This window comes from Bufo bufo, chromosome 8 (assembly GCF_905171765.1).
Source record: "Bufo bufo chromosome 8, aBufBuf1.1, whole genome shotgun sequence".
Classification (NCBI taxonomy): domain Eukaryota; kingdom Metazoa; phylum Chordata; class Amphibia; order Anura; family Bufonidae; genus Bufo; species Bufo bufo.
The window spans coordinates 57,195,570-57,210,405 of record NC_053396.1 but is presented as its reverse complement, the minus strand read 5'-3'; the positions used below and the strand labels follow the sequence as shown (position 1 = coordinate 57,210,405).

Sequence of the window (14,836 nt, the reverse complement as noted above, 5' to 3'; positions counted from 1 at the left end):
TCTTTCGGTGACGTCATCGGCGCAGGCGCACTGAGGGAGTGCTGAGGAGGCGAGCCTTTTTTTTGCGGCAAACATTCAGTTCAGTGGGGCCGCAAAAAAACGAGAATTGCTGTTAAATGTAAGTATGTACACATAGCCGTTATGGACAAGGATAGGTCTGTTTTGGTGTCCACATTTTGTGGATCCGCAATCTGCGGACCGCAAAACATCAAAGGTCATGTTCATGAGCCTTAAGGGATTGATGAGGATCTTTATGAGCTTGAGAGATAATTATAGTGAGGTATGCTGGTTTTGCATGTCTGACATGTGGGCTGGTAGTGCAGTCCTAAACTAGATTACGGTGAACGAAGTGGATTAAATGGTGTGAGGAGTAGTGTAGTGTGAGTCCTTGGGAGTCAGGGTTAAAATGACAAGACTGCACTACTGTCAGAGTAGTGAATGTGGAGTAGACCTCGTGAGTGGTCTGAGTGTCACATAGTGAGACTGATACTGGACAGCACACTGAGAAGGAACAAATGGACAACGCCTTTGAGACACAGGGACTGTGACAAATTGTTAACCTCATTTAAGTACTGTAATCAATGAACATGTTGTCTCAAAGTGGAGTAGACTAAACTATTTGAGTGCCCCAATGATTTAGTTGTGTTCACTAAAGATACACTATTTTAATTTGTTTGTGATTGTCTTCTTACTTCTTACCCTTTTCCTGGAGACAGCAAGCACAACTGCAGCAGGACTCCTAGAGCAACCAGTGATAGTAAAGATTTCTCTTCCTGCCCATGCGCCATAAGGTGGCTATCTGCTAGATCTGGAGAACAAACAAAAAATATTTATGATGCTCCAATATCAAATTATATAATATTATCTTTACAAAACACATGCAAAGACATCTGTTATAAGTGGTCCTACGCCCATGGAGTATGTATGGCATTGCACAGAGGATGTATAGCCTTGTGTGACAGAGTGTCTGGAGAAGTGGTAGTATCCATTACATCCAATATATCCTTGGGTGTATATTTGCCAAAAGTTCATCATTTATATGTTTTACTAAAAGCAACCACACCCCAAATCCACACTCCAAAAACATACTGATAGGGACCTTAGATTGTGAACCCCATTGGGGACAGCTTGATGCTAATGTCCGTAAAGCACTGCATAAAATAAATGAGTAAATAATAAATACAAAAATGCAGCGCACCACGCTTTTGACTCCTGCAAAGCCCAGTAATAAAATGTATACATAACATATATATTTTTTTTTTACAATGGAACTCTAGGTTGACGAACGCCACTGTACGTTATCTGAGGCATCCGTTAATGTATACTTTTTTTGTATACGTTAAACGGATGGCAAAAATGTGATGTGAACCTGGCCTTAGTGGCAGAATAAGCACTAGTACACAGCGGCAGAGAGAGGAGGCTGCCATGTAATGCATGCTATAGTACAGAAGTCTGGCAGTGCGAACAGCCTGGTCTTGGTGGTTAGGGGTGAGGACAGTGTTTTACAAGGATCATTTACTCTATTGGGAAATATAGTAATAACTGGAATGGGTGGACTACAGTACCCTGAAAGACTATCAAAATTAGGGTCAGTACAGAGATCTCTCCCATCATCTATTTATCCCCAGGACTGTGACGAGGGGACATCCTCTGCGTCTGGAGGAAAGAAGGTTTGTACACAAACATATTAGAGTATTCTTTACGGTAAGAGCAGTGAGACTATGGAACTCTCTGCCTGAGGAGGTGGTGATGGTGAATACAATAAAGGAATTCAAGAGGGGCCTGGATGCATTTCTGGAGTGTAATAATATTACAGGCTATAGCTACTAGAGAGGGGTCGTTGATCCAGGGAGTTATTCTGATTGGAGTCGGGAAGGAATTTTTTCCCCTTAGAGGATAACTGTCACATTTAGACCCTAATTTCAATTTTCATATATGTAGTTACTAATAACATGATATTCCAGAATCAGTTACTATTAGACTGACTTACCCCATATTTAATAAGATTCAGCCCTTAGCAACCAGTCTGCATAAAACTGCAATTTCCCTATTCAGTTAAGATGGCCACCATTGCCCTCACCCTGAGGCTAATCCTGACTGCCCTCACTAGCCAGTAACAATAGCCCCCCAAAAGTGTCAGTAACCAGAGCCCTCCCCCCTAAAGGGTCAATCTCCTGCAGCACAAAGGGGTCCTCTTACCACATGTTGCTTTCATTTATACACTGAGCAGATGGCAGATCTCCCTTCCCTGTTGTGCGCTGGTTCAACTCTGCATTGACCAGCTCTGCTGAGTGAGGGAGCGTCTGCCAAGCGCAGGGACAGGGAGAAGTGCACACAGCCCAGGCACTGTTATCAGCTGCTGGGGAGGACCTGGCTTTAATCATTTACTTACAGTCCCTGGCTGTCAGTAATGTGACCTTGCACGCTGCGTGCTCCGTCCTTCAACAGATAGACGGACCATGCCTAGCAACCCTATTTTAAGCACAGGTAAAAGTAGGCAGTACAGGGAACAAAAATGTGGAATTAAGGGGTAATTGAATACACAGTGAAAAGTTGAAATTGGGCCACCAAAGTGATATTAATCACCACAATCCAATACTCCAAAAAAATATATATACGACAGTTATCCTTTAAGTGGGGAAAATTGGCTTCTACCTCACAGGGGATTTTTTGCCTTCCCCTGGATCAACTTGCAGGATAACAGGCCAAACTGGATGAACAGATGTCTTTTTTCTATGTTACTATGTATAATATACTAGAAGCTAAATACTGTTAAAGGGAGTCTGTCACCTCTATATGGCCATATGCAGTGCTTACATGGCTCTGTAGCACACCTATACAGGATTGTAACAGTACCTTTGTTCTTTTCTTTAGACTTGCACCAGCAGGAAAAACTAAGTTTAATTCATATGCAAATGAGCACTCGCAAGTGCCCAGGGGCGGCGTTCAGTGTGTAGGTGCCCAGGCTGCTCTGCCTTCTTTTCACTTTACTCCCCCCAGTCTCTGCCTTTGCCCGCCCTCCAAGTCTCTTGCCTCATCGATAGGTCCGGACTTGGAGGGCGGGCAAAGGCAGAGGCTGGGGAGGAGTAAAGTGAAAAGAAGGCAAAGCAGCCTGGGCACCTACACACTGAATGCCGCCCTGGGCACTTGAGAGAACTTAGTGCAGAGAGACGTTTCAAAAATTTTATTTGGCTGGTTCACCGAATTTTCTGAAAATAATCGGTTCGATCCGAATCGCGTAAAAAAAACTGCTATTTTCTGGCCATTCAGTAACACAGCAGTCTGCTGTGGTAGTAAAATAATGCTGTGAGTCAGTATGACATGCGGATGACAGGCATTGCTCTTAGAATCACTGCACACTTCACTAATTTGAGCAGTTACAGGGCCAAAACTGACCAAATAACTCAAGTATGAACTCAACCTTACAGATCGATGTTAGCGCCAAGAAGAAGCGCACTCCTTTTACACCGTCGTCAGCTGATTCCACATAGATGTCTACGGAATCTGTTCTATTAAACGATTATACAAGTAGAGCCCCCCGATAGAGTGGCGAGGGTGTCAGCAGTAAGTTTGTGTTGACGTCACTGATTATTTTGCCCTTCCTCTGATCCGTTTAGAACAATAACCCACATTAAATGTAAATTGTCTGTGGAGCATCCGCCTTCACTCGGTCAGCATTTGGTCAGTAATCCATCAGTATTGCTAATGCCAAAAAAAACAGGAGTGGATCCAAAACAGAGATGACACGTGAATGGAATATTTGCATGTCTTCTGTGTTTTGTATCCACTCCTGCTTTTTGCTAACAAATCAGCCAATTCTGATGGGACCATACAGGCCATACAGCTGCTACACAGATAGGATCCGTTGTGCATCTCATTTTTCCTTCCTTCTGACAGATCAGAAGAAGGGTCAAATAAATGATGATGTCAGCCAGGCCGAAAGGCAAAATAGTGGCCCAGTCATGAAGTGGGGAGGGTGGTAACAGCATGAGAAGTCCACAGAGTGGCCCTATGACATAGTGGTAAGGTGGAAGCAGCATCAGGAGGCCACAGAGTGGCAAGGTGACATAGTGTGGAGGTGGCAGCAGCATGAGGAGACCACAGAGTGGCAAGTTGACATAGTGTGGAGGTGCTCAACACCACTAAGCCACACCTCCACTCAATATTAATAACAAATATCTTTATTAAGGTCCCATTAAAACATATATGACAATAATTCACAATATAAATTTTAAATTGGATCCCATATGTGGCATCCAGGAGGTCATCACCAGCAATACCGGTCAGTCCATATACATAAGAGCGTGATAAAGGAACACACACCCAAATAACCTAAGTTGTTTTCCTATTTATAAGAACCTCATCATAGCTGTACATGTCATTGACTATAGCAGGGTTGGGGCCTACAAACAAATAGGAACCCACCCTCCTCCGTACACATGTTTAGGCAGACATACTGTAAGACCATCCAAATAAATAAGTAACAGGGTTTCACAGCCATAAATCCCTGGCATGTGCAGCATGATTGGAAAAGCAGATCCACAATACACCAGGAAACAACAAAATAGGAATAAAACAACAAGATAAAAACAAAACGCAATGCTGGTGTGCCATCTCCGCTTCCCCGACGTACGTTTCGCTCTTGCTTCCTCCAGGGGGCATGTCGCATATGCACCCCAGCCGGGTTTAAATATCCACCAATCACATGAAAACAATCTCACAATCAGCCACATCCCGGTAACAGGAAGTACACATACCACCATGTTGGAAATGGGCAAGAGAGTCTGCAATATGTAGAATGAAGCTGGCAACCTGTCCCAATGTGCCAGGAACCTATCTGTATTGCCAGTGGGCAACAGGCCTATTACTTGTTATTACACACCATAAATTTATAAGTAAAATATATAATCTAATATCAATCAAGATGATATTAATAAAAAAACAATCTGACAAATAAATGACAGTGAGAGTGACAAAGTGCTAGTGCCCACACGTGCAAGGTGAAAAACAAAAAAAGTGACATGCAACAAGGTGAAACAAAAATATATATGACTTATATCAAAGTAAATATAAATAGAATATTAATCGTACCAATGCAATATAGTGTCATGATTATCACATAGGGTTAAACTAAACTAAATAAGCAGTGATTACCAATGCAGCATATAGTGTCATGATTGTCAAATAAGGTTAAACTTAATAAACAGTGAATAACATATGTATTAAAAAACATTTTTAAATAAATAAATAAATTGTAACATTTTTATATTGAGTGACAATAGACATAAGTATCTTTATCCTAATCAGTCTGATCCACCAAAGCACACACAAGTCCGGCATAATAGAACATGATCTGTTCTCTTTTCTCTCTCTTTTATTCCTCCCCTTTTCCTTATGTCCTTTTTCTTTTCCATTTGAATTCTCCCCCTTTCCATGTCGATGCGCCATACAGACTCCATTTACCACAGACAACTCAAGTTGATGCGCCATACAGACTCCATTTGCCACAGACAACTCAAGTTGATGGCCATACAGACTCCATTTGCCCCAGATTCCTGGTCTATGCGCCATACAGGCTCCTTTGCCACAGACAACTCCGGGAAATAGGTAAACCACAGAAAAAGGCAGAAAAGAAAAACACGCAAGTATGCAAATCAAGAATTGATCAGATTGGTGGTTCCAACCCAGCTAGGTAAGTATCACAATACACAAATAAAAAATACATATATCCTAGATAAAATACCACAACAATGTGGTAATAAAAGTAAGGAATTAAAAATAATTAAAAACACACAGAGGTCAAACCCAGGCCAGAGAACCCATCTAGAGAAAGGGCACAGAGCTATTCGCATCCTTTTAGTACCATGGTCTAAAATAACTTAAGGTTATTTGGGTGTGTATTCCTTTATCATCTCTTATGTATATGGACTGACCTGTGTTGCTGGTGACGACCTCCTGGTTGCCACATATGGGATCCAATTTAAAATTTATAATGAATATAGTGAATTATAAATTTATAGTGAATTATTGTCATATATGTTTTAATGAGACCTTAATAAAGATGTTTGTTATTAATATTGAGTGGAGGTGTGGCTTAGTGGTGTTGAGCATTTGATTACGAACACACTTGGAGTACGTGGTACTTGGTGTAAGGATTAGTGGTGGAGATAGTGTGGAGGTGGCAGCAGCATCAGGAGGCCACAGAGTGGCAAGGTGACATAGTGTGGAGGTGGCAGCAGCATGAGGAGACCACAGAGTGATCTTCAATGATGGCTGGCAGGGTGCACTCCAAGTATGCCATCACTTGATGGTTCAGGTTCTGCTCTATGTCTAGCTGCTGGTGAGTAGTTTCTTCACTAGGCGGGTGAAGAAAGCTGCTCATCAGCAACTCTGGACTCAGGCTGCTGTTGAAGGAGCTGGTACTGCTCCTGCCACCCCACCCCTCCACAGCAGTCATGGCAGTGGAACGTGAGCACAGAGGGCCCCCCTGTCAGACCTGCGAGAGGATGATGGTGCAGATAGGCAGCAGCTAACTGACTACATAGGATGTCTCTATAGTAACTCAGTTTGTCCTCCCTCTCAGCGGGTGTAAAAAAGGCCCCCATTTTGCACCGTTAGTGAGGGTCCAACAAGGTGGAAAGCCAGAAGTCATCCCTCTGCCCAACGGTGACAATTTGGCTGTCACTACGCAAGCAAGTGAGCATGTATCTGGCCATTTGTGCAAGTGACTCAGAGGGATTCCCTGCCTCCATCTCTACTGCATACTGCCACGGTGTGTCTGGGTCCTCTGCCTCATCTTCCTCATCGACCTGTAGCTCCTATTGCTGCTTCTGCTCCTCCTCTCCTGTCACCCGTGTATAAAAACCACCTATTTCACTCAGGGCTGGGACAAGGCCATTTGGTGCCCAGGGCGAAGATGGCAAACTGCGCCCCCCCCCCCCCCCCCCCGTTTTTAAGAAAGAATCAATGTTGTTTCAAAACAAGAATATACTTAAAGCAATAGAACAAAGGACTGTGGGACTTTGAAAGTATTCATTTTAAAACACGTGTGTAAACACGAATATGAACTTTGCCCCACGATAGCTCTTTTGTAGAACCCCCATAAAAACTTACAGTTACTTGACTTGGCCCTTGGGGATCTCGGACGCCACTTCAACACTTGGCCGGGGGCTCGGCGGAGCTGATGTTGTGCTTTATCCTAATGAGAAAGATTTCATAATAAGGATTTGGAGAAGGGGCAGAGGAATAGCAGAGCAGGGAGAGGCTGGTGCTGCTACTAGGGGGTCATACCATGAGGGAGTAATAAAGCCCACCATAATGCCCCCCCCAGTAGTAATAATTCTCCTTATAATATGCAAAACATACCCCTTTGTAATGCCCCCAGTTGAGCTAATGTTCCCATAATGTGCCAACATAAAATACCCCTTCTCAGTGCCCCCGTAGATGACCCCCATAGTGCTCCCCCCTTCCCCATAGTACCCACCATAATGTGTCCCAGTATAAAATGCCCCTATACAGAGCCCCCCATATAAAATATCTTCTTTTTAGCCTCAGTAGATGCCCCTAAATAATCTGCAGTAAGATGTGCCCCCATAGATGCCCCCATATCATGTGCCAGTAGCCAGAGCCCCCCCCCATATCATGTGCCAGTAGCCAGAGCCCCCCCCCATATCATGTGCCAGTAGCCAGAGTGCCCCCATATCATGTGCCAGTAGCCAGAGCCCCCCCCCCCATATCATGTGCCAGTAGCCAGAGTGCCCCCATATCATGTGCCAGTAGCCAGAGTGCCCCCATATCATGTGCCAGTAGCCCCCCATATCATGTGCCAGTAGCCAGAGTGCCCCCATATCATGTGCCAGTAGCCAGAGCCCCCCCCCCCATATCATGTGCCAGTAGCCAGAGTGCCCCCATATCATGTGCCAGTAGCCAGAGTGCCCCCATATCATGTGCCAGTAGCCCCCCATATCATGTGCCAGTAGCCCCCCTTATTGCCAATAGCCCCCTTATGGGCCAGTAGCCCCCCTTATGTGCCAATAGCCCCCCTTATGTGCCAGTAGCCCCCTTATGGGCCAGTAGCCCCCCTTATGTGCCAGTAGCCCCCCTTATCATGTGCCAGTAGCCCCCCTTATCATGTGCCAGCCCAGTAGTCCCCCCTTATCATGTGCCAGCCCAGTAGCCCCCCTTATGTGCCAGCCCAGCCCAGTAGTCCCCCCTTATCATGTGCCAGCCCAGTAGGCAGCCCCCCTTATCATGTGCCAGCCCAGCCCAGTAGTCCCCCCTTATGTGCCAGCCCAGCCCAGTATTGTACCTATATAAATAAAAAAATAAATTAAAAAAACTTATACTTACCTCCAGCAATGTGATGCGATGCAGGCCGCCTCTTCCGTCTGTGTCCCTCGCTATACGGCAGTCAGGCGACGCGATGACGTCATCGCGCCGCCTGCACCGGCCTCTGATAGGCTGCCAGCATTAGGCCGGCAGCCTATCAGAGGAACAGGAGGGGACACACCTCTCCCTCCTCTGCCGCAGCGCAGGCATCTGTATTGCAGTCCTGAGGACTGCAATACAGATGACTATGGAGATGAGCGCTTCCGCAATGGAAGCGCTCATCTCCTGCTCTGCCCTGCCGCCGGCCGCGGCCGCCCCCACTTGTCACCAGGGCCGCGGCCTTGCGGCACTCAGGCTTGCCGGCCCACCTGCGCCCCCCTCCTTGTAGCGCCCAGGGCACCCGCTCCTTCGGCCCCTGCCTTGTACCGGCCCTGATTTCACTACATATTGCTTGTACTCCAATGTCGTCCTCCTCCAGTTCAGCCCCCACAGGGCTCATGTGGCCATGAAATCTAGGCACCACGTCTCCAGTCCCCTGACCAGCCAGATTTACCAGCATCTGTTCCAGGACATGAAGCAGTGGAATGACATTGTTCGTCCCGTAGTCCTGGCGACTGACAATTAACGTGGCTTCCTCAAAGGGCCTGAGAAAACGGCAGGTGTCACGCATGAGCTGCCACTGGCTGACATCGAAGTTACACAGGGGAGTACTCCTGTTCGCTTGGATCATCATGAAATCGTTTATGGCCTTTCTCTGTTCGTATAGTCGGTCCAACATATGGAGGGTGGAATTCCAAAGGATGGAAACATCGCATATCAGCCTATGTTGGGGGATTCCATTCTGCCACTGCAGCTCAAGGAGGGTTGCTTCATGGTGTACAAGTGGCTGAAACGCATGCAAAGTTTCCTGGCCATTTTTATGATGTCTTGCAGATGGGTGGAAGACTTCAGGAACCGCTTGACAACCAGATTAAACACATGTGCCATGCAGGGCGTATGGCTCAGCCGTCCTTGATGCAGCGCCGACACAATGGTTCCAATTTTGAGTTGTCAGGGAGAAAGCCAGGATTCGATTTTTTGCTGAAGAACCCGGAGCAGTTCCTCCCCTTTGTGACTCAGTTTGCCAAGGCAAACGAGGTCAAGAACAGCGTGACACCACCGTGCCCTGCACATTTGGTATGCTAAAGGGGCACTGTGAATTGTCTGTGCAGTGGAGGCTGAGGACACAGTGGAGGTGTCTTGCAGATGGGTGAAGGACTTCAGGAACCGCTTGACAACCAGATTGAGCACGTGTGCTATGCTCAGCCCTCTTAGATGCAGCGCCGACACAATGTTCTTTCCATTGTCGGTGACCATGGTTTCCAATTCTGAGTTGTTGGAGAGAAAGCCAGGATTCAATTTCTTGCTGAAGGACACTGAGCAGTTCCTCCCCTGTGTGACTCCGTTCGCCAAGGCAAACGAGGTCAAGAACAGCGTGACACCAACGTGCCCTGCACATGTGGTATGCTGGAGGGGCACTGTGAATTGTCTCTGCAGTGGAGGCTGAGGACACGGTGGAGGATGAGGAGGCAGAGATGGACACTGTCGCTGGACCAACGGCGTAGCAACGTGGAGGCGGAAGCGGCGTCACCTGGCCAAGTTGCTGGTGTGGCTGTGCAGTAACCACATTTACCCAGTGGGCCGTGAAGGGCATGTACTGTACCTGACCTTAGTTACAGCTCCACAGGTTGGCGCTGTCGTGCACTTTGGCAGACACCGACAGGCTTAATGACTGGCCCACCTTCTGTTCTACATATTTGTGCAGGGCTGGTACTGCCTTTTTGGCAAAGAAATGACGGCTACCTCGGCTCGGCACAAGCCATCAGTTCTCTGAAAGGTGCAGAGTCCACCACTTGGAAAGGGAGGGACTGCAGCACCAGCAACTTTGACAGAAGCACATTCAGCTTCTGCACCGTTGGATGCGTGCACGCATTCTGTGTCTCTTGGCAATCGCTTCGTTGATCGATTGCTGACGAAATGACTGACGAGGAGTAGGAGGTCGAGGAGCAGGAGCATCAGGACCAGCAGATGATGGGAAGGAGAGACAGTTTCATTCGGCTGAGGTGGTAGAGCCTTGACTGCCTGAAATCGGCTGCGTGCCACTGGGTGATGCAGCGGTTGCTGCAGCAAGCTGGAACACCACATCAGAGCTACGGTTCTCCTAGGCCACTTTATGGTGACGCTGCATATGTTGACACAAGGCTGTGGTGCCAACATTGACACCCTGGCCACGCTTCACCTTCTGCCCACAGACTCTACCTATGGCCATGTTCACCTCCTCCGGCGGCTTAACTAAAAACTGCCACACTGCCGAGTAGGTGATTTTACCTCCAACACTATGCACTGACTGACTGCTACCGCCACTGCCTCCGTGAACCTGTGCACTGCTACTTCCATTGCAGGTAGGCTGCTGCGAAGTGGGTGGTCTACCCCAGGCACGTTTGGCTCTTGGCTCCCAACATCCCACTGCTGCCACCCTGCTGACTCCTGGCCATGCCAGTGACTTGCTGGCTCCACTGCTGCCTCACGGGCAAGCTGCCACCGTCTTCTCCCGATGATGATGAAGCCCTTTCGTCACCCGGCTCCCAAGTGCGATCAGCTACATCATCATCGAGTACTGTCTACATGTCACTGATGTCCTCTTCAATCGTCTCTGGGTCAGGAGCCTGACCACTCGCAACACCATCTCCCACGCAACTCTCCCCATCACTACTTGCCCACCTAGTGGAGGAAGCGGCGGATGTCTCCTCCATATCTTGTCTTGCCAGTAGCTGCTGACTGTCTTCTAGTAGCTCGTCCTCACTGTATAGTGGAGCTGAGCACACAGCATACAATACTTCTCTGGCTGAGGGAACAGAAAAGGACAGAGGCAGGTTGAGGACAGGTGAGGGCTCAGGGACTGCTCCCGGGCCATGCCAACTAAGGGTTGTGTCTGACGAACCCATTGACTCTTGGCTTTAGAACATATAACTGCACCGCTGAACGGAAAATATATTTCTCTTTTGCCACTAATACACGCCACAAAAGGCTTTAGAACATATAACTGCACCAATGAACGGCAAATATTTTATTTTTCCACTTATACGCCACAAAATGCTTTAGAACATATAACTGCACTGCTGAACGGCAAATATATATTTTTTATTCTCCTTATACATGCCACAAAAGGCTTTAGAACATATAACTGCACTGCTGAACGGCAAATATATTTTTATTTTTCCACTCATACACACCACAAAAGACTTTAGAACATATAACTGCACCGCTGAACGGCAAATATATTTTATTTTGCCACTATTACATGACAAAAAGGGCTTTAAAACATATAACTGCACCGCTGAACGGTAAATATATTTTTATTTTGTTACTATTATACGACAAAAAGGACATTAGAACATAGAACTGCACCGCTGAACGGCAAATATATTTAACTCTTGCCACTAATACACAACAAAAAGGGCTTTAGAACATATACCTGCACCGCTGAACGGCAAATATATTTTTCTTTTGCCACTAATACACGACAAAAAGGGCTTTAGAACTAGTGATGAGCAGCAGGGGCAATATTGGAATTTGCAATATTTCGCTAATATTTTGTAGAATATTCGTCATATATTCGCAAATATGATAATTCGAGAATTCAAGATTATATTCTTGATTGCAAAAATCGGCAATGTAATATTCTCGTAATGCGAGCGAAATACAGGCGTGGGTCACTTATACTACATTTTTGAAGCTGGTATAAGTTTCCTGAGACTAGAGAAAATGCTTGGCAGAACATTAGAATAGCTTTATATGCAGATAGAGTGCTCCAATATATTTGCGCTTGCGAATTTTTGGCAATTAATGATGCGCATATTTTTTCGCAATATGTGCAACTTGTGACATCACAGCACTATGTCTGTAGCATGTATGTATGGACAACAGAACCTATCAGCTACACTATAGATCAATCTAACCTACACTGACTATCTCCCATTAACTATCTGAATTATATATATGTTAACTGTCCAATGTAATACAACCAAGTACAGAGCACAGCAATGACACTGCTGTCTCTTTCATAACTGCAATAAACTTTAGAAAATAGCTGCTGGGGAGGTTCTTATATAGTAAGGGGTAGGCAGCTTTTCTATTGGTTGCTAGGGATGTTGCTAAGCAGTGACAAAGCCTTCTCATTGGCCCACAAGCTAGAAGAAGGGAGGGATGATCACATGATATGTACTGTGTAAATTCGTAATACGATTATTTGCGATCAACACTATTTAGAACATGTAACTGCACCGCTGAACGGCAAATATATTTTAGTTTTGCCACTATTACATGACAAAAGGGGCTTTAAAACATATAACTGCACTGCTGAACGGTAAATAGGACATTATTTTTTCCCACTTATACAGTACATTCCAAAAAAGGCTTTAGAACATAAAACTGCACCGCTGAACGGCAAATATATATTTATTTTGTCCATTATACACGACAAAGTGCTGTCATTTCAGTACTTCACCACACAATGGCTAATAAGTAGAGTTGAGCGAACACCTGGATGTTCGGGTTCGAGAAGTTCGGCCGAACTTCCCGGAAATGTTCGGGTTCGAACCCGAACCCCATTGAAGTCAATGGGGACCCAAACTTTTGGGCACTAAAAAGGCTGTAAAACAGCCCAGGATAGAGCTAGAGGGCTGCAAAAGGCAGCAACATGTAGGTAAATCCCCTGCAAACAAATGTGGATAGGGAAATGAATTTAAAAAAAATAAAAAAAATAAAAATGACCCAATATCAATTGGACAGAGGTCCCATAGCAGAGAATCTGGCTTCACGTCAGCAGAGAATCAGTCTCTTCATGCCATAGCAAAGAATCTGGCTTCATGTCAGCACAGAATCAGTCTCTTCATGCCATAGCAGAGAATCTGGCTTCATGTCAGCACAGAATCAGTCTTCATGTCATAGCAGAGAATCAGGCTTCACGTCACCCACCACTGGAACAGGCCACTGTCACACATTTAGGCCCAGGCACCCAGGCAGAGGAGAGAGGTCCCGTAACAGAGAATCTGGCCTTATGTCAGCGCAGAATCAGTCTTCAGGTCATAGCAGAGAATCAGGCTTCACGTCACCCACCACTGGAACAGGCCACTGTCACACATTTAGGCCCAGGCAGAGGAGAGAGGTCCCGTAACAGAGAATCTGGCCTTATGTCAGCACAGAATCTGTCTTCGTGTCATAGCAGAGAATCAGGCATCACGTCACCCACCACTGGAACAGGCCACTGTCACACATTTAGGCCCAGGCACCCAGGCAGAGGAGAGAGGTCCCGTAACAGAGAATCTGGCCTTATGTCAGCACAGAATCTGTCTTCATGTCATAGCAGAGAATCAGGCATCACGTCACCCACCACTAGAACAGGCCACTGTCACATATTTAGACCCAGACAGAGGAGAGAGGTCGCGTAACAGAGAATCTGGCTTCATGTCAGCACAGAATAAGTCTTCATGTCATAGCAGAGAATCAGGCTTCACGTCACCCACCACTGGAACAGGCCACTGTCACACATTTAGGCCCCGGCACCCAGACAGAGGAGAGAGGTCCTGTAACAGAGAATCTGGCCTTATGTCAGCACAGAATCTGTCTTCATGTCATAGCAGAGAATCAGGCATCACGTCACCCACCACTGGAACAGGCCACTGTCACATATTTAGGCCCAGGCACCAAGTCAGTGGTGTAGTACAGTCAATATGAACCACATGAAGTTTCACCAAATATCCAGTCTGCAGGTTTGCAATAGGGTCATACCAATATACAGGAGCTGCAGCAATGATCACTTGTTAAATATAGTTCCATATATTCATAAGCTGTTAGCAGAGAGTCAGGACATGCTAAATAAACCTCTTCAAATGTGCTATTAGATAACAGAAAAGTTTTAACAGACAGAGTCTTTACAGTGGACTCTTTCAGAAAGCCCCCTGTGTATTCTGCTACTTGGTTTGGTCTCCTCAGTGCAGACATTTACTGTGAATGAGGTAGGATCTCTGTATAAGTTCCCTAAAGCTAAAGTTCATTTATCTATTGTAAAAAGTTATAATATATACCCATAATAGTTCTGTAGAATGTAAAGAGGTGACTGTATGTTTTTTAGCAGCCTTTAAACCCTGCAGCACATGCTAGGCTGAGTAGATGATGTACAGTTAGAGAGCCATGTGTTCTTCCTAAAATGGCTGCAAGACATGCTGTATTCCAGGTCACCCTGCTGCAATATCTTTGTAAATGATTTTCTCTTGTTCATTTTTCTGTATGCTTTGCTATATCCTGTAACATGTATGTGGGAATGTAATATAATGACTGCCTGTTATGATATAGGTGGGCTGGTGACCTGGCTGTATACCACATAGTGGCAGTGTTTCCCTGTTGTATTACAGGCTCCAGCCAAGTGCACTCCACCTCAATAAAGCTTTAAACCACAGAAGACCTGAGT

General features: G+C 45.9%; 1 protein-coding gene across 4 annotated transcripts in view; it reads right to left on the bottom strand.

The window, feature by feature from the left end:
* GABRA3 (gamma-aminobutyric acid type A receptor subunit alpha3) overlaps positions 1–14,836 on the bottom strand; it is a 487,939-nt gene that overhangs the window by 396,957 nt on the left and 76,146 nt on the right. For 2 of the 4 annotated variants that reach the window (XM_040405233.1, XM_040405234.1), the window contains exon 2: positions 700–808. The exons of 1 other annotated variant lie outside the window; for it this stretch is intronic. In XM_040405233.1, the coding sequence (XP_040261167.1) occupies positions 700–788 (89 nt within the window). In that variant the 5' untranslated portion in view covers positions 789–808. Of the gene's footprint in view, positions 1–692; positions 809–14,836 lie in introns of those variants that run through there. One more of the 4 variants, XM_040405235.1, reaches the window with a different exon arrangement.